Here is an 18744-nt window from a genome sequence, read left to right as displayed (position 1 = left end):
AGCTTTGAGTGAGAACAGTATGTATATAGTGCATTCAGAAAGTATTTCAGACCCCTTCCCCACATTGGTACGTTACAGCCTTATTCTAAGATGGATAATCCCCCCCCCCCCCCCCCCCCCCCCTCTACACACAATACGACAAAGCGAAAACCGATTTAGAAATGTTTGCAGATTTATAAAAAAAAATAAACTTAAGTATTCAGACCCTTTGCTATGAGACTTGAAATTGAGCTCTGGTGCATCCTGTTTCCATTGATCAATCTGATGTTTTTACAACTTGGAGCCCATCTGTGGTAAATTCAACATGATTTGGAAAGGCACCCACCTGTCTATATAAGAAGGTCCCACAGTTGACAGTGCATGTCAGAGACAGGATTGTGACAAGGCACAGATGTGGGGAAGGATACCGAAATATTACTGCAAAGCATGGTGGTGGCAACATGCTGTGGGGATGTTTTTCAGCGGCACACTGGGAGATTGGTCAGGATCAAGGGAAAGATGAACAGAGCAAAGTACAGAACGATCTTTGAAAATCTGCTCCAGAGAGCTCAGTCTAGGGGCAAAGGGTCACCTTCCAACAGAACAATGACCCTAAGCACACAGCCAAGACAACGCAGGAGTGGCTTCGGGACAAGTCTCTGAATGCCCTTGAGTGGCACAGCCAGAGCCCGGACTTGAACCCAATCGAACATCTCTGGAGAGACCTGAAAATAGCTGTGCAGCGATGCTCCCCATCCAACCTGACAGAGCTTGAGAGAAACTCTCCAAATCCAGGTGTGCCAAGCTTGTAGAGTCATACCAAAGACGACTCGAGGCTGTAATCGCTGCCAAAGGTGCTTCCAAGTTCTGAGTAAATGGTCTGAATACTTATGTGATTGGAAAAATGTCTAAGCCTGTTTTTTATCGTTGCAGTGTGAACGCTATCATCTACTTGGAATTAGTTATGAATGGGCCTCTACTTTCCGATACAGCCGTAAACGACCTCATTGCAAAAATTACTATCTGCAGTACTCCCATGGTTTTGTTTTGCCCTTTGACATTGCATATACAATATTTATTCCAGCGATGGCATCGATATAATTTAGTCATTACATTATGATTATCCAGATGTTTGTACGTGTAACTCAAGGACTGAAGAAAATAATGCAGAACATTTAGGTTTGTTAGAAACTTTTAATCCTGAAGCTCCTCGCCATTTGAGACAGACAACTGAATCAATTTCAAGTAGCTGTCAAAGTGTCTGGAGCTTAGGTAGGTTCCAAAGAACACCTGTAGTACTATCACAACACCCATTTTCCTCAAGATGGGTTGGGTAATGTTCATCCAAAAACGGAGGACGTTTCCCTTTTCTGGCAATGGTGCAGTGTTGTACCTGTCAGATAATTACAATGGCATAATTATGCAAATTCAGTCAGCCAAGCATCTTGATGAAACTGACTGCAAAGAGTAGCACATACCTGGTTGCAAGGCCTGCATTCACAGGCAAAGCCAACAGAATAGGATATACACCAGCACCAACTGCGCCGACAAGGGCACCTCTTATCAGGACACAGGTTGGACAGTTAAGGTCACCTGAAATTAGTTTAAGAATATCAGAAACAATTAAAATAGTCAAACTTCAACTGAAACAATTAAACACTCACCAGACAATAATGGTTTGGACACAGCTACATTATACATGGCCACTGTTGTCAAGAATGGTAGGACAGCCATTGGGAGATTTGATGTAAAACGCCCTTGAGTGACATTCAGTGCTCTCCTGTATAAGCTGTTGGCGATCAGTCCTGCAAATGCCCCATTACCTCCCAGGTACATGGGGCCATAGGTGAAGATTTTCCTGTAGAACAACAGTGATATTTCATAGGTTGTTAATGTTATGAGAGCAAAATGCAAAAGGCTGTCAATTACAAGTAGGGCTAGGGCTGTCAAGGAAATGAAAACATGTCTAGGCTATAGAGATGGATGACTCATCTTTGTACCTGTTCCATTAGACAGGTTGGTTGTTTAGCAACAAAACAGACGTGCTCAACTATGCTTCAGGAAGCTTACTTTTCCCCATCACTATTGCAAGCAATCTGGCCATCCAGAATCACAACACATGGACTTCTGCGCCATTGAAGCGTGCGCATAGTTTGTGTAATTGTTAGCTAACCCAGGGTTTCCCAAACTCTGCCCTGGGGTCCACCCAGTGCAGGATTTGATTTTTGACCTAGCACTACACAGCTGATTTAAAACCAAAGCTTGATGATGAGTTGGTTATTTGAACAATCTGTGTAGCGCTAAGGCAAAAACCAAAATGTGCACCCAGGTGGGGCCCCAGAACCAGGTTTGGGAAACCCTGAGCTGACCAATCAAAAGTGTCTGTGACAGTGCCATTGAAGCCATCTCCATTTTGAAGTAGTACATTTTCTTCAAGATTGGCTGATCCCTCCTGATGAACTGGTTGGACATGACTCCAAACGATCACCTGGAGGGATCAGTCAGTTGACTACATTAAAATAGTCTAAGCCCTCTGTGGCGCTGTCCATGCTAACAACATTTTGGCCACTAGAGGCCTCTATCATTCTCTTTGGCATAGGCCTACAAAAACGTACCTGTCAAGTTCAGGCAACCGTTCGAAATTTTCCGCCATCATTTGAATGATCAGAGCTCTGGGAACTGTGCGGCTGGTGCCTTTCTGTACAACGACATTGCTGTTTTCTGACATCTTCAGAAAGATTTCCTGCAATGCATGACTACATTTTTAAAATAAATGTCACTGTCTATCAATAATGTTGGCTATCATTGACAGGGCTGAGTAAACGTGTATGCAACACGTTCGATAAGACTGTTAACTTTACCTAGCCAACATTACATGTTATAAAACCCAGTCCAAGTAGCCTAGTTCAGAGAGCAAAACATTTATATATTATTAATCACGATTACACTGGAATAACGCCAGTCTATGTATTGCTGTACTGTCGAGTATTCCTTCCTTACCTTGGCGATGTTTCAGCTCTAGTGTAGCTATGTGCTGCAAACGTTTAGCTGTTTCTTCTTCTTTGGTGGGGTTTAACGTGTAGCTGTTTCAATATTTTCTTCTGTATCATTATTTAGTGAAGGGCGCAGCCATTTTAAACCACGTGAACCAGAATGAACTCTGAACCTTTCACAACAAATTGTATTGGTTAATACTCACGAGCCTGGACAAAAAGCACCGCAAAGCCATTGGTTGTAAAGTTGTCAATCAAGGTGTAGCTAGTAACAAACCTCTCCGTTGCTAAGCTAAAACTAATACTGCTTTCCACTCCGTGGCTGTAGATTTGGAAATATAAACGTGGTGATGTGATACAGCAAATAAGAGGATGAGGAAGTTCCAGATATTTCGCAAATAATATATGAAATGTGTAAAATAGACGGGTTATTGCAAAGACATACGTTTTACAGCAAGATCAGACAGGCAGGTATTTTACTACATGCGCGAGCGCACTGACATCAGGAAAGGCTATCGTTAACCTAACGCTTTGCCAACTTCCAGTTTCACTGTCCAGGCTTTCGTTTTAGGTAGCCTAGCAGGTTGAGCAACAACGATGCATGTGTTAGTGAACATTGGGTTCATTTCAGTTTGTGAATGGTTGAATAGACTTGGGCTATAAAGCATGTCATATCCTAAATCAAAGGAAAACGACGGAGAATCACACCAGCTACATAACCTTAGCTAACTGAGATATTGGATGGAGCCCATCAATTGTATTCGTGGTGGTATGACTTGCAATACATTCTGGCCAGCTAATGTTATGTATTTTGATTGCCATATCTGCACACCTGGTTCGTTTGACTAATTGGGCCACCCCAAATTCATAGAAAAAAATATTAGGCTGAGTAATTGCTGCAAGGTAGCGTAATTAAACTTGATGTGATGTTAGTGTTAGGCTACAACAAGGCGGCTAACGTTAACCCTACTCATTTAATTATTTAGCTTTTTTTTTCACGCGCTAAAATAGCAATGGTTGCATATTTCACTCTGCCGATTAACGTTACCCCACCTTTAACGTTTCTTTGGACTGCCATTGGTTTTGATTTTTTTTTAAATCTCCAGGTCATCACATGGGAGTGCCATTGACTCTATGCCAGCATCAAACTGCAAGGACAGTGATAGAAACGCGGAAAACGTCACTGAGCCGAGCTCAAGAAAAGTTTGTCAATTGAGGAAATATACCGACCGACCACTTAGCCTAGGCTATAGTTAATGTCCATGACATATTATCCCCTGACAACTGTCTGTGTGGGAACATCAGAACGCGCGCTACAGCCGTTGCACCTGTCGGCACAGCAGCATGCCTTCATCGGAACCATAGCCCACACAAGCTACAGACAAGTTACTTTTCACAGGACAACAGAAAATAGGATTTGGAATTTTATGTATTTACTTGAACACTTTCGGGCTGACTGCATCACGGCGAAGCATTGGTTAGGCTACATCTTTGCTGACGATTAACTGAACAAGCATGCCGAACTACATTGCAAGTATAGTTTTTGTTTGTGGCCTGTTTGGCCCTATGCTATAGTCTAGCCCACTGATTCTGTTGGAGCAAAAGCCTATAGTTTTCAAAACTGATCCTAAGGGCACACACGTTATAGCACAACTGATTCGCCAATGATGTGGGTTTCTACCTAGCGGTTACCACTGCCGGAAACTTTTAATGATGCACTGAAGAGAACTGATAGCAGGAGTAAATCACCAATACGGATCCAGGATTCAACTATGCCTGTAAGAAAAAAAGGTGAGCAGAAACGTAGTTGGCACAACCGGTGTCTCGCCACTAAGCAGTTTCACTAAGTGAAAAAACATCAATGGCTCTGTCATTCAGCACTTTTAAACCCACGTTGGTGTGTAGGCTTGCTTATGTTCCTGTAGGTAAGCTAATGGCAAATTAAAGAAAAAATGACCCACAACTTGTAATGTAAGCCTAATGTGGCCTATGAAACAGAACAGTCATTGGTAATGTACAAAATAAGGAAACACCAACAAAGTGTCTTGATAGTTGTCACCAGAACAGCTTCAATGCTTCTTGGAAAAGATTCTACAAGTGTCTGGAACTCTATTGGATGGATGCAACACCATTCTTCTACGAGAAATCTGTAAATTGGTGTTTTGTTGATGGTGGGAAAAAAGTGTCTTAAGTGCTGCTCCGGAATCTCCCAAAAGTGTTCATGTGGGGGAGATCTGGTGACACACACCCCCTTTAACCCTCTATGCTCCTTTGAAACCCCTCTTTCAAAATCACTGAGATCTCTTCTAGCAGTGGTAGCCAAAATAATGGGCAACTGTGCGTTTTTATACATGATCCTAAGTATGATGTTAATTGCTTAATTAACTCAGGACCCACACCTGTGTGGAAGCACCTGCTTTCAATATATTTGTATCTCATTTACTCAAGCGTTTCCTTTATTTTGGCAGTTACCTGCAGTTTATTATAGATAGGGATATTGGGTAACAAACACTTTTTATAGCTTTCATGAATAAGCATTTATATTTTAAGTACTAGGCCTAATACAGTGCATTCGGAAAGTATTCAGACCACTTTACTTTTTCCAATTTTTGTTACAGTACAGCAGGGGTGTCAAACTCATTCCACGGAGGGCCTAGTGTCTGCAGGTTTTTGGTTTTTCCTTTCAATAAAGCCCTAAACAACCAGGTGAGGGGAGTTCCTAACTAATTAGTGATGTTAATTCATCAATCAAGTACAAGGGAGGAGCGAAAACCCGCAGACACTTGGCCCCCCGTGGAATGAGTTTGACACCTGTGCAGTACAGCCTTATTCTAAAATTTATTACATTTGTTTCCTTCATCAATCTACACTCAATACCACATAATGACAAAGCGACAACCGGTTTAGAAATGTGTTACATATGTATTAAAAATAAACCGATAACTTATTTACATAAATATTACATACCCTTAATTACATAAGACCCTTTGCTATGAGACTTGAAATTGAGCTCAGGTGCATCCTGTTTCCATTGATCATCCTTGATGATTCTACAACTTCATTGGAGTTGATTGGACATGATTTGGAAAGGCACACACACACATACTTGTATATACAAGAGCCCACAGTTGACAGTGCATGTCAGAGCAAAAACCAAGCCATGAGGTCGAAGGAATTGTCCATAGAGCTCAGAGACGGGATTGTGTCTAGGCACAGATCTGGGGAAGGGTACCAAAACATTTCTGCAGCATTGAAGGTCCCCAAGGACACAGTGGCCTCCATCATTCTTAAATGGAAGAAGTTGTGGATCCACCAAGACTCTTCCAAGAGCTGGCTGCCCGGCCAGACTGAAAAATCGGGGGAGAAGGGCCTTAGTCAGGAAGGTGACCAAGAACCCGATGGTCACTCTGACAGAGCTCCAGAGTTCCTCTGTGGAGATCGGAGAACCTTCCAGAAGGACAACCATCTCCGCAGCATTCCACCAATCGGGCCTTTGCCTTTATGGTAGAGTGGCCAGACGGAAGTCACTCCTCATTAAAAGGCACATGACAGCCTGCTTGTAGTTTGTCAAAAAGGCACAGAAAGGACTCTGACCATGAGAAACAAGATTCTCTGGTCTGATAAAACCAAGGTTGAACTCTTTGGCCTGAATGCCAAGTGTCACACCTGGAGGAAACCTTGCACCATCCCTACGGTGACGCATGCTGGTGGCAGCATCATGCTGTGGGGATGATTTTCAGTGGCAAAGACTGGGAGACTAGTCAGGATCGAGGGAAAGATGAACGGCGCAAAGTACAGCGAGATCCTTGACGAAAACCAGCTCCAGAGCGCTCAGGACGAAGGTTCACCTTCCAACAGCACAACGACCCTAAGCACACAGCCAAGACAACGCAGGAGTGGCTTCGGGACAAGTCTCTGAATGTCCTTGAGTGGCCCAGCCAGAGCCCAGACTTGAACCAAATCGAACATCTCTGGGGAGACGTGAAAATAGCTGTGCATCGACGCTCCCCATCCAACCTGATAGAGCTTGAGCGGATCTGCAGAGATGAATGGAAGAAACTCTCCAAATACACGTGTGCCAAGCTTGTAGCGTCATAACCACGAAGATTCGAGCCTGTAATCGCTGCTAAAAGTGCTTCAACAAAATACTGAGTAAAAGGTCTGAATGTAAATGTGATTTACTTACATTTTGTGGTACCCTTCCCCAGATCTGTGCTTTGACTCAATCCTGTCTTGGAGCTCTACAAACAATTCCTTCAACATCATGGCTTGATTTTTGCTGTAACATGCTCTGTCATCTGTGGGACCTTATATAGACAGGTGTGTGCCTTTCCAAATCCTGTCCAATCAGTTGAATTTACCACAGGTGGACTCCATTCAAGTTGTAGAAACATCTCAAAGATGATCAATGGCAACAGGATGCACTTGAACTCTATTTAATGTATCATAGCAAAGGGTCTGAATACTTACGTAAATAAGGTATTTGTTTTTTATTTTTATAAGTTTGCAAACATTTATTAACCTGTTTTTGTTTTGTCATTATGGTGTATTGTGTGTAGATTGATGAGGAAAAAATATTTTAATCCATTTTAGAATTAGGCTGTAAGGTAACAATGTGGGAAAAAGTCAAGGGGTCTGAATACTTTCCCGAATGCACTGTAATTCCTTATTTCTAAAGCATGTATAAGTTATACAGCATTTATTTGTAAGAATTTATGAAGCCTTTTTCATTAAAGTGATGGCATTATTTTAATTGAATATTGCAGGGAATAGCCTTATACATAAGGCCTATCGTGGATAATGGAGATAACTTCCAGCCCAACTATGTCTAGTGTTTATGGGAATTGTGTGATCATATTCAGTAAAGGATTTTTATATCCTTTTTATACATGGTGATTGTAGTGTAAGTTCAGTCCACAAAGCAACTCCATATAAATAGATGTGTAATGAGGCTTGTCCTGGCGTGACCTCAGATAGTCTCAGCCACTGGTCTGTAATTGTGCAGCAATAAAAAATAAATGCTGTCCGAGTTGTTCAACTGTACTGGACAATGAAAGTAATGGAAGAGGCCTCCCGAATTGGCGTGGTGGTCTAAGGCACTGCATCGCAGTGTTAGCTGTGCCACTAGAGATTCTGGGTTCGAGTCCAGGCTCTGTCGCAGCGGGCCGTGACCGGGAGACCCATGGGGCGGTGCATAATTGGTGCAGCGTTGTTAGGATTAGGGGAGGGTTCCCATCGCGCACTAGTGACTCCTGTGTCGGGCCGGGTGCAGTGCATGCTGACACGGTCACCAGGTGCACAGTGTTTCCTCCGACACATTGGTGCGGCTGGCTTCCGGGTTAAGTGGGCATTGTGTCAAGAAGCAGTGCGGCTTGGTTGGGTTGTGCTTCGGAAGACGCACGGCTCTCGACCTTTGCCTCTCCCGAGTCCGTACAGGAGTTGCAGTGATAAGACAGGACTGTAACTACCAATTGGATACCACAAAATTGGGGCGAAAACGGGGGTTAACATAAAAAATTATAAAAATAAAGTCATGCAAGTTCGTTCAACCTTCCAGACTTACTTTTACATCTGGAAACTCGAACTAGACAGCAGACTGTCACATCAAATTAACAGGAATTATAAGTCAATAACAGTAAAGTAAAGACCATTTTACAGTCTGTTCTCATGAGTTTCTTTGAAACAAGTCATAGTTTAGTGTACTGTGGTCTCCCTTGGTGACAGGGTCTGAGCCCAAGGATGATGTCTCTGAGTGGTATCTCGCCCCTGACACCCGTGCCAAGCGGGGGCACTATCCATGCTCCACATTTCTGTGCCGTTACAAAACTGCCTCATATTAGTAGTGAAAATGGTTGCTAATTATAAACCATACAAGTGACCTCATCGTCTTTTGCACATGCAGTTGTCATTACATGCTTAAGATTGTTTTTTTAGAATCGTTTTCACAAATGGGGACAAACATGTGGGCAGAAGCTCAAGCTACTGTAAACCTTATTCAAACAGATTGGCTTTGTAAATTAGTTCTGGCAGTGCTTGTCTGATGTTTGCTATTTTATCACTCGACTGTATGTTTAACTATAAACTAAAATGACTTTTTTCTTTTGAATAACATTCTAACTGGTCTCCAATCCGTACCCTCCTGCAGACACAGCTAGGGCCCTAGGCCTTTTGGAAGACTACTGTGCTAAACTGAGGAAGCCAGAGGAACAACAGCTCAAAACTGCCATTCAGAGAGTGATGGGGGTCTTCAAAACCAGCCTGTTCCAAGCACTGCTTGGTAAGTCAGCTGGATATTGGAATCCATCCATTCTTTTAATTGACTCCAGTATGTCAAATGCTTCACCTGTCATTATAAATCAGAGGCATGCCCCTCTTCAACTGTCTAACCATGTTCACCCTTATTCTATTTCATACATACAGTATGGATTTTGATAGACACAGTGAATGTCTTGTCTGCAAAAATGTACGAAAGTAATACCTCTTTTATAATCAAGTCAGTACTTTTTGGGATTCACAATACAACACTAGAGATTTGTCTATTGTCATATTTGCTCAACCTGCATTTTGCTATTCCTGAGCAAGTGGGCACATTCTGCAGGTGTTTTTTCTGAAATATAGTTATTTTGAACTCTGCTGATATTGCAGTAGATGCTTCTCAGTGCCTGCAGTATTGTTAAGGTGTTCCTCGTACTCTTCGTAAGGATTCAAACAAAGCATATTGATGTAGGATTTTTGCATCTTTGATCGTTCACCACCTTTCAATGATTTGAAGGGCATACAAGTATCTCCTCAATGCATTATTGGAGATGGGTATAATGCATGATTCTTATTCATCATTCAAAGGTTCATGACACGATCATTTTCCGAATGATAAAACCTACAATCTGAGCTCTCAGGTTGAGTTTGAAAATGTATTGTGAAACGTATTGCTCGGGCCACGCATCGTTGTTCCCAAAGCCTTCTCTGCAATTAGCAGTGGCAAAGCCTGGATGAAATGAATGCTGGCACGCTACAATCTCTGTATTATTATATGTGACATGAAATTCCGAGAAATGTAAGTGCACCTTAACGTAGTAACACGAGAGGAGTTCATCATACATAGTTGTTCCCTGTGAGTTGGCATTCAAAGGCTGGGCATGCCTTTTACACACCGATCAGACCATGTTGTACTTGACCACCTGGAATCTCTATCCTCCAAATCAGGTTAATGCTGTTTTAGCTTATCGGAGAATGGGCTTTCACTCTTTCTGGCACAAGCCCCCACTGGCTATCAAAAAGGGGAACAATGACGCAACAATGATAAGGAGAGCGGAAATATCAAAACATTTAACATGCATTTAAATAGATTGATCTCTAAACCTAAGTAGAAATATTATTTAAATATTGAACATGAATATTGCACTCTCTGACTTTTGGGCATGTTCCCTTTTGAAGCTTGAGGATTAGCAGTCACTGGTAAAACGAATAATAAACAGATTTGATTCATGTAGATTTTACAAACCTGACAATGTTTATTTATCCCTAGAGTCATTGTACTAACATGAGCTGTTGCAGTAAACGTTTATGGTTATGTGGTACTTTTTATTTGGGACCGTACTGAGATTTTGACAACTGTAGTTATGGTTTTAGGAGGAAGAGTAAGTGCTGATTGGGGTTTAGAGTAAGGTGCCAAACTCTCTGCTGCTCCCTGTTTTATTATTTTCCCCTCATAGTTGGCCTTACATACTGTCTCTAGGCGTGGGTTCGAATCTAATTTCCACCAATATGTAGCCTAAGGACAATTGATAAGAGTGATCCATAGACACTGCAACTTCATTTGTAGACTCAAAAGTTTAATATCATACTGCTACACAACTTATTAGGGAAAACCAGTAAAAAGAGAGGCTCCTCAAATCACTCCAATCAGAACAACCCTCGCTCTTCCTTCATTTCCATGAACCAGAATAAGATGTCAAAACAAAAATCACATAGTCTAATGAAAGTTTCTGTTTCGAAAGACGATGCAGACGTTTTTGACTTTCATTGTGATCAGTGGGAAATGTTGAGTTGATCAGTAGAAAATGTAACTAAGGGGAGCTAGATTGGTTTACAGTCATGGCTAGAAGTTTTGAGAATGACACAAATATTAATTTTCACAAAGTCTGCTGCCTCAGTTTGTATGATGGCAATTTGCATATACTCCAGAATGTTATGAAGAGTGATCAGATGAATTGCAATTAATTGCAAAGTCCCTCTTTGCCATGCAAATGAACTGAATCCCCCAAAAACATTTCCACTGCATTTCAGCCCTGCCACAAGGACCAGCTGACATCATGTCAGTGATTCTCTCGTTAACACAGGTGTACGTGTTGACGAGGACAAGGCTGGAGATCACTCTGTCATGCTGATTGAGTTCAAATAACAGACTGGAAGCTTCAAAAGGAGGGTGGTGCTTGGAATCATTGTTCTTCCTCTGTCAACCATGGTTACCTGCAAGGAAACACGTGCCGTCATCATTGCTTTGCACAAAAAGGGCTTAACATGCAAGGATATTGCTGCCAGTAAGATTGCACCTAAATCAACCGTTTATCGGATCATCGAGAACTGCCAGTAAGATTGCACCTAAATCAACCATTTATCAGATCATCAAGAACTTCAAGGAGAGCGGTTAAATTGTTGTGAAGAAGGCTTCAGGGCGCTCAAAAAAGTCCAGCAAGCGCCAGGACCGTCTCCTAAAGTTGATTCTGCTGCGGGATCGGGGCACCACCAGTACAGAGCTTGCTCAGGAATGGCAGCAGGGAGGTGTGAGTGCATCTGCACGCACAGTAAGGCGAAGACTTTTGGAGGATGGCCTGGTGTCAAGAAGGGCAGCAAAGAAGCCACTTCTCTCCAGGAAAAATGTTAGGGACAGACTGATATTCAGCAAAATGTACAGGGATTGGACTGCTGAGGACTAGGATGAAGTCATTTTCTCTGATGAATCCCCTTTCCGATTGTTTGGGGCATCCGGAAAAAAGCTTAGCTTAAATTATAGGACTATTTCTCTCTATTCGATTTGTATTTCATATACCTTTGACTATTGGATGATCTTATAGGCACTTTAGTATTGCCAGTGTAACAGTATAGCTTCCATCCCTCTCCTCGACGCTACCTGGGCTCAAAGCAGGAACACATCGACAACAGCCACCCTCGAAGCAGCATTACCCATGCAGAGCAAGGGGAACAACTACTCCAAGTCTCAGAGCGAGTGACGTTTGAAACGCTATTAGCGCCCCCCCCCCCCCCCCCGCTACCTAGCTAGCCATTTCACATCGGTTACACCAGCCTAATCTCGGGAGTTGATAGGCTTGAATTCATAAACAGCAGAGCTGCTGGCAAAACGCACGAAAGTGCTGTTTGAATGAATGCTTCCGAGCCTGCTGGTGCCCACCATCCCTCAGTCAAACTGCTCTATCAAATCATAGACTTAATTATAACATAATAACACAGAAATATGAGCCGTAGGTCATTAATATGGTCAAATCCGGAAACTATCATCTCGAAAACAAAACATTTATTCTTTCAGTGAAATACTGAACCGTTCCGTATTTTATCTAACGGGTGGCATCCATCAGTCTAAATATTCCTGTTACATTGCACAACCTTCAATGTTATGTCATAATTATGTAAAATTCTGGCAAATTAGTTTGCAATGAGCCAGGCGGCCCAAACTGTTACATGTACCCTGACTCTGCGTTCAATGAACGCAAGAGAAGTGACACAATTTCACCTGGTTAATATTGCCTGCTAACCTGGATTTCTTTTAGCTAAATATGCAGGTTTAAAAATATATACTTCTGTGTATTGATTTTAAGAAAGGCATTGATATTTATGGTTAGGTACACGTTGGAGCAACGACAGTCTTTTCGTGAGGCAGGTGGTTAGAGCTTTGGACTAGTTAACCGTAAGGTTGCAAGATTGAATCCCGAGCTGACAAGGTAAAAAATATGTCGTTCTGCCCCTGAACAAGGCAGTTAAACCAGTTCCTAGGCCGTAATTAAAAATAAGAATGTGTTCTTAACTGACTTGCCTAGTTAAAAAGATGTAAAAAAATTAATATATTTTTTTAAATATATTTTTAATTTTTTAAAATTGCCGTCCAAAATTACCGAATGTTATGAAAACTTGAAATCAGCCCTAATTAATCGGCCATTCCGATTAAATCGGTCAACCTTTAATTAGAACAGGGCCAAAAGAACAGGGTGACAAACCCTATTAGCAAAGGACTCTTTATCATAATCTGTCAAAGTTATATCATCAACTTCCTAGACTCCAGGAAGAGTTGCAGCTGCCTTGGAAGCAGCAAATGGGTATCCTAATAAAATACAAAATGTTATAACATTTTGGTAATTTAGCAGATGCTCTTATCTAGAGCGACTTACTTGGGCAATTAGGTTTGCTCAAGGGCACATCGACAGAACGTTCACCTTGTCAGCTTGGGGATTCGAACCAGCAACCTTTCGGTTAGTGGTCCAACGCTCTTAACCACTAGGCTACCTGCATGAATACCTATAACCAACGCTCGAAATGAAAGGCCTTGAAACTAAGCATTTCACAATGGAGTTAACAGTCCCTCAAACTCAATCTTGATCTGACAACAGGAGCCATTGTCATCTTATTAAAGGGATATTAATACAGTTGTGGCCAAAAGTTTTGAGAATGACACAAATATTAATTTCCACAAGGTTTGCTGCTTCAGTGTCTAGATATTTTTGTCAGATGTTACTATGGAATACTGAAGTATAATTACAATCATTTAATACGTGTCAAAGGCTTTTATTGACATGAAGTTGATGCAAAGAGTCAATATTTGCAGTGTTGACCCTTCTTTTTCAAGACCTCTGCAATCCGCCCTGGCATGCTGTCAATTAACTTCTGGGCCACATCCTGACTGATGGCAGCCCATTCTTGCATAATCAATGCTTGGAGTTTGTCAGAATTTGTGGGGTTTTGTTTGTCTACCCGCCTCTTGAGGATTGACCACAAGTTCTCAATGGGATTAAACGTTAGTTTTCTTACATGGCACATATTGCACTTTTACTTTCTTCTCCAACACTTTGTTTATGCAATATTTAAACCAAATTGAACATGTTTCATTATTTATTTGAGGCTAAATTGATTTTATTGATATATTATATTAAGTTAACATAAGTGTTCATTCAGTATTGTTGTAATTGTCATTATAAAAAATAAAAAAAAGGGCCGATTTTTTTAATCGGTATCTGCCTTTTTTGGTCACCCAATAATCTGTCGACTTCTAGTTCTAATACCATTTTTATGGTGGTCATTCGCTACGTTAATGTATCTGCCACTGTCAAAAACATTTAACATTTGTCTACCATAGCCCCGGTCTAGTAGTTTCAAATGTAATTAACAAGGCGTATTTGCTTAACTGCCTCCATATTTATACAACGCTTTTAAAGGTTGGCCAACTGTCGAGCAGGAGTATAATGTTAAGATTTTGTGGCCTTTTGGAATATGAAATCTATAAGGGATTGGACGCCCTCATACTGAAATGTGCTGGGGCAAGTTGTAATTCTCTTAATGCATGGTGAAGCTTCCACATTGCCAAGCTTGGCTAGGAGCCTTTAAACAAAATATTGGGGGATTACATTGAATCTTTTACAACGTGCTCTTCGAGTGCTGCGTAATGCCCCGCAACAGATGTTAGGCTATATAGGAGCACACCCATATCTTGCGCTGATCCGCTTCCATGCGTCAAGATTCTTGTGCAATGCTGATTCATGGGTAATCATTGGAATACAGATAACTATATGTGGGCACTCTAACTATAGTGTTTCTCACGTGCTGAACTACAGAAGAACAACCACCATATAGGCCATCATTTTGAGATGTAGTTTGGTCAGAAGGTGTGAGTGACTGTTGATGTATGATTAATCCCTCACTTGACCTATTTGTAGCATAGACTTGCAGTTACTTATACATATAAGGATGAACCACTTTATCTACAGGGTCATAATCCTTGCCATTTTAATTTTGTGTGTGTTGTTGGTCTTACAAATGACTCAACTTGCATGATTTAATGATTGGTACTGCAAGTTCCCCCCCCTCCCCCACATTACCAGGAAATCGTTGGCTTGGAGTGGTTTAAAGCTCGCCGGCATTGGATTTGGGAGCAGTGGAATCAAGTCAAAATCAAATTTTATTTGTCACATACGCCAAATACAACTGGTGTAGACCTCACATTGAAATGCTTACTTTCAAGTCCTTAACCAACAATGCAGTTTTAAGAAAATAACAAAAAAATAACAAAAGTAAGAGATAAGAATAACACAGCAAAGAGTGGAAACTCGTTCTCCGTAGTAATGAATCACCTTCTGGAAGTCCGACGGACGAATCTGGGTTTGGAAGATGCCAGTAGAACGCTACCTGCCCTAATGCATAGTGTAAAGTTTGGTGGAGGAGGAATAATGGTCTGGGGCTGTTTTTCATGGATTGGGCTAATGTTACGGCACACAGTGACATTCTAGACAATTCTGTGCTTCCAAACTTTGTTGCAACAGTTTGGGGAAGGCCCTTTTACTGTTTCAACATGACACCGCCCCCATGCACAAAGTGAGTTCCATACAGAAATGGTTTGTTGATATCGGTGTGGAAGAACTTGACTGGCCTGCACAGAGCCCTGACCTCAACTCCATCGAACATCTTTGGGATGAATTGGAAACTCGACTGCGAGCCAGGCCTAATCGCACAACATCAGTGCCCGACCTTACTAATGCTCTTGTGGCTGAATGGAAGCATGTCCCCACAGCAATGTTCCAACATCTAGTGGAACGCCTTCCCAGAAGAGTGGAGGCTGTTATAGCAGCAAAGAGTCGACCAACTCTGTATCAATACCCATGATTTTGGATTGTTTGACGATCAGGTGTCCATATACTTTTGGTTAAGTAGTGTATGTTTGGGGGATTAGATCTATTGATTTCTGTAAATTGTCTATCAATTGTCCATTTCTCTGCCAACTCTGCTATGGAACTAATGCCTCCTGAAATAGATGTAATCATCTTATGAAGCATTAGCCTAGGTGCTGTCTAATCTGGTCAGGTCATGTGCAACCTGCTGAAACCCATCACAGCAGAGTGGAACTGTGGATGGTTTAACCTGTTCACCATGACTAATTTCTCTCAGGACCAGGCAGGGGAGTAAGGCTAGAGGCCTCTCACTCAGCTACGCATCTACAGAGAGGGAGGGCAAGGAAAGATTCACTTGTCCGCTTCCCTGTGGATCCCTAAACCAGGGGTAGTCTACACATGCCAGTCTCGGAAGGCCATGTTCCTGCTGATTTTAAATTTGTCCCTGAAGCTCAATGACCATTACACATCTAATAAGTTGTTGTTGTTTAAAACCTCTTAAAAAGGCAAGACTGGTGTGAATATGGTCCATTGCATTGTTGTGAATGTGATAAATAGCAATCATGTTTCAAATTCAGTAGCTTCACTTCACCTAGCATGATTGTTCCATTAGATGTGCCCTTTGCCCCCTTTAGATCCATCTACCACAAGGCTTGTCTGACTTTTTAAAAGACCATCTTACCTTCACATGTATTATCTAAGTTAGTCTTATCACATCTATTCATCTGAATCAGTGGGATACACAAATCGCAAAAAGCAGACCACAGTCTGCCAATTTGCTCCATAGAGGTTTTTAATGGGCTCTATTTGTTATTCAGATGAAAAAAGGCTGTACGCCAGCCTCCCTTAATAGGGAAGGCATCTCACTGCTCTCCTGTCTCATGGAGATCCTCTTTCTGGTAGCACCCCGGGCCCCCTACCCCAAAGCTGAACTTGAATTTAATCTCTTCTCTCACAGGACGACTGTCCTGACTGGTAGGAGGGGGGAGAAATGACACATCTCCCTCAGAATCACAGAGACACCGGGGTCTTGATTGGAAGTGTGGGTAGGTGGGTGCGCGTTTATCACCAGGGTCTTGATGGGAAGAGGAGCAATGCCACACTTAAGCTAGGCAAACATGCTAATGATTTGTAATGATCATTATTATAGACTACAAACTTGATGGATAATAAAAGGGATTAAATAAAATGGGAAGGGAGACTGCCATCTTGTGGCATGTTAGACTTGCAGCAGTTCATTTCCCACTACTTTATCTTGAGACCGTGGAGCACTGTTTATTTATGGTTTGACAGAAAACATGACATTTTGCAATGTCCTCTCCTTTTCTGTAGTCTGCATGACATGCAATGAAATCTATTACATGTTAAAGAGGATACCAAGAGCATTACAGCTCGGTGTTGGTGCTTGTAACCCCCATGATGGGGGTAACTTTCAGGTTGTTTCCTCAATTTCCCTATGGATTGAGTATACTATTTTATTCTAGTAGTTTGTATGTTATTTGACCATTGTGCAACCATGCCTTCAAAATAATGTAGGAGCCATTTTTGGTGGACATTTTTTATCTGTTAAAGTATGGCAAACAGAAGATTACAATTGCTACTCGGGGCAGCAGCTAAATCGGTAGTGCTAGAGGATCTGTGGAAACTAGCAATAGAAAAACAGTGGAATATGGAAAGGTAGCAAATGTCAGTTGCCTTATGAATCCATACCCTTTTGTAAACCATGAACAACATGTACTGAAACAATATGTGAATAACGTTAGTTGGATTTATAAATTCAGATTATATATAAAAATGTACACTGAGTGTACAAAACATTAGGAACACCTTTTTATGCCCTCAGAACAGCCTCAATTCATTGAGGCATGGACTCTACAAGTTGTCAAAAGCGTTCCACAGGGATGCTGGCCCATGTTGACTCCAAAGCTTCCCACAGTTTTGTCAAGTTCGCTGGATGTTCTTTGGGTGGTGGACCATTCTTGATGCACACAGGAAACTGTTGAGCATGAAAAACCCAGCAGGGTTGTATATACACTGCTCAAAAAAATAAAGGGAACACTTAAACAACACAATGTAACTCCAAGTCAATCACACTTCTGTGAAATCAAACTGTCCACTTAGGAAGCAACACTGATTGACAATAAATTTCACATGTTGTTGTGCAAATGGAATAGACAAAAGGTGGAAATTATAGGCAATTAGCAAGACACCCCCAAAAAAGGAGTGATTCTGCAGGTGGTGACCACAGACCACTTCTCAGTTCCTATGCTTCCAGGCTGATGTTTTGGTCACTTTTGAATGCTGGGGGTGCTCTCACTCTAGTGGTAGCATGAGACGGAGTCTACAACCCACACAAGTGGCTCAGGTAGTGCAGTTCATCCAGGATGGCACATCAATGCGAGCTGTGGCAAAAAGGTTTGCTGTGTCTGTCAGCGTAGTGTCCAGAGCATGGAGGCGCTACCAGGAGACAGGCCAGTACATCAGGAAACGTGGAGGAGGCCGTAGGAGGGCAACAACCCAGCAGCAGGACCGCTACCTCCGCCTTTGTGCAAGGAGGTGCACTGCCAGCGCCCTGCAAAATGACCTCCAGCAGGCCACAAATGTGCATGTGGTAGCATGAGACGGAGTCCGCTTCCTAAGTGGACAGTTTGATTTTTCAGAAGTGTGATTGACCCTGAGTTACATTGTGTTGTTTAAGTGTTCCCTTTATTTTTTTGAGCAGTGTATTTTGTACATATTGTTATTATATACGATGTTGCTGATAATGCTGCCACAGGTCCAATAGAGGGCACCATAAGGATTAGATACACGCTACAATCCTACTACCAAAGGGTCTTGTGCATTTTCTATGTCTCTCTGTGGTCCTTGCCACGTAAGGATCTCTG

At 41.9% G+C, this 18744-nt stretch overlaps 2 protein-coding genes across 27 annotated transcripts in view; one reads left to right on the top strand and one right to left on the bottom strand.

Annotated features, from left to right (window-relative positions):
* Window positions 1-185: 185 nt before the first annotated feature.
* On the bottom strand, window positions 186-3154 carry tmem126a (transmembrane protein 126A). The gene is made up of 5 exons (XM_055877682.1): window positions 2980-3154; window positions 2595-2722; window positions 1644-1837; window positions 1458-1572; window positions 186-1372 (listed from the first exon to the last, which is right to left on the bottom strand). Exons 2-5 carry the CDS (start codon window positions 2705-2707, stop codon window positions 1174-1176), a joined length of 621 nt encoding a protein of 206 aa, XP_055733657.1. The 5' UTR covers window positions 2708-2722; window positions 2980-3154; the 3' UTR covers window positions 186-1173.
* An 87-nt stretch (window positions 3155-3241) lies between these two features.
* dlg2 (discs, large homolog 2 (Drosophila)) overlaps window positions 3242-18744 on the top strand; it is a 358090-nt gene continuing 342587 nt past the window's right edge. For 16 of the 26 annotated variants that reach the window (XM_055877462.1, XM_055877417.1, XM_055877478.1 and 13 more), the window contains exons 1-2: window positions 3247-4763; window positions 9118-9249. In XM_055877462.1, coding sequence (XP_055733437.1) covers window positions 4745-4763; window positions 9118-9249 — 151 coding nt within the window. In that variant the 5' untranslated portion in view covers window positions 3247-4744. Of the gene's footprint in view, window positions 4764-9117; window positions 9250-16817; window positions 16906-18744 lie in introns of those variants that run through there. The other 10 variants (XM_055877489.1, XM_055877477.1, XM_055877486.1 and 7 more) reach the window with 5 other exon arrangements.

The sequence above is a fragment of the Salvelinus fontinalis genome, chromosome 2 (assembly GCF_029448725.1).
Source record: "Salvelinus fontinalis isolate EN_2023a chromosome 2, ASM2944872v1, whole genome shotgun sequence".
NCBI classification, from domain to species: domain Eukaryota; kingdom Metazoa; phylum Chordata; class Actinopteri; order Salmoniformes; family Salmonidae; genus Salvelinus; species Salvelinus fontinalis.
The sequence above is the reverse complement of the archived record's forward strand: the minus strand, read 5'-3'. Positions and strand labels throughout refer to the sequence as shown.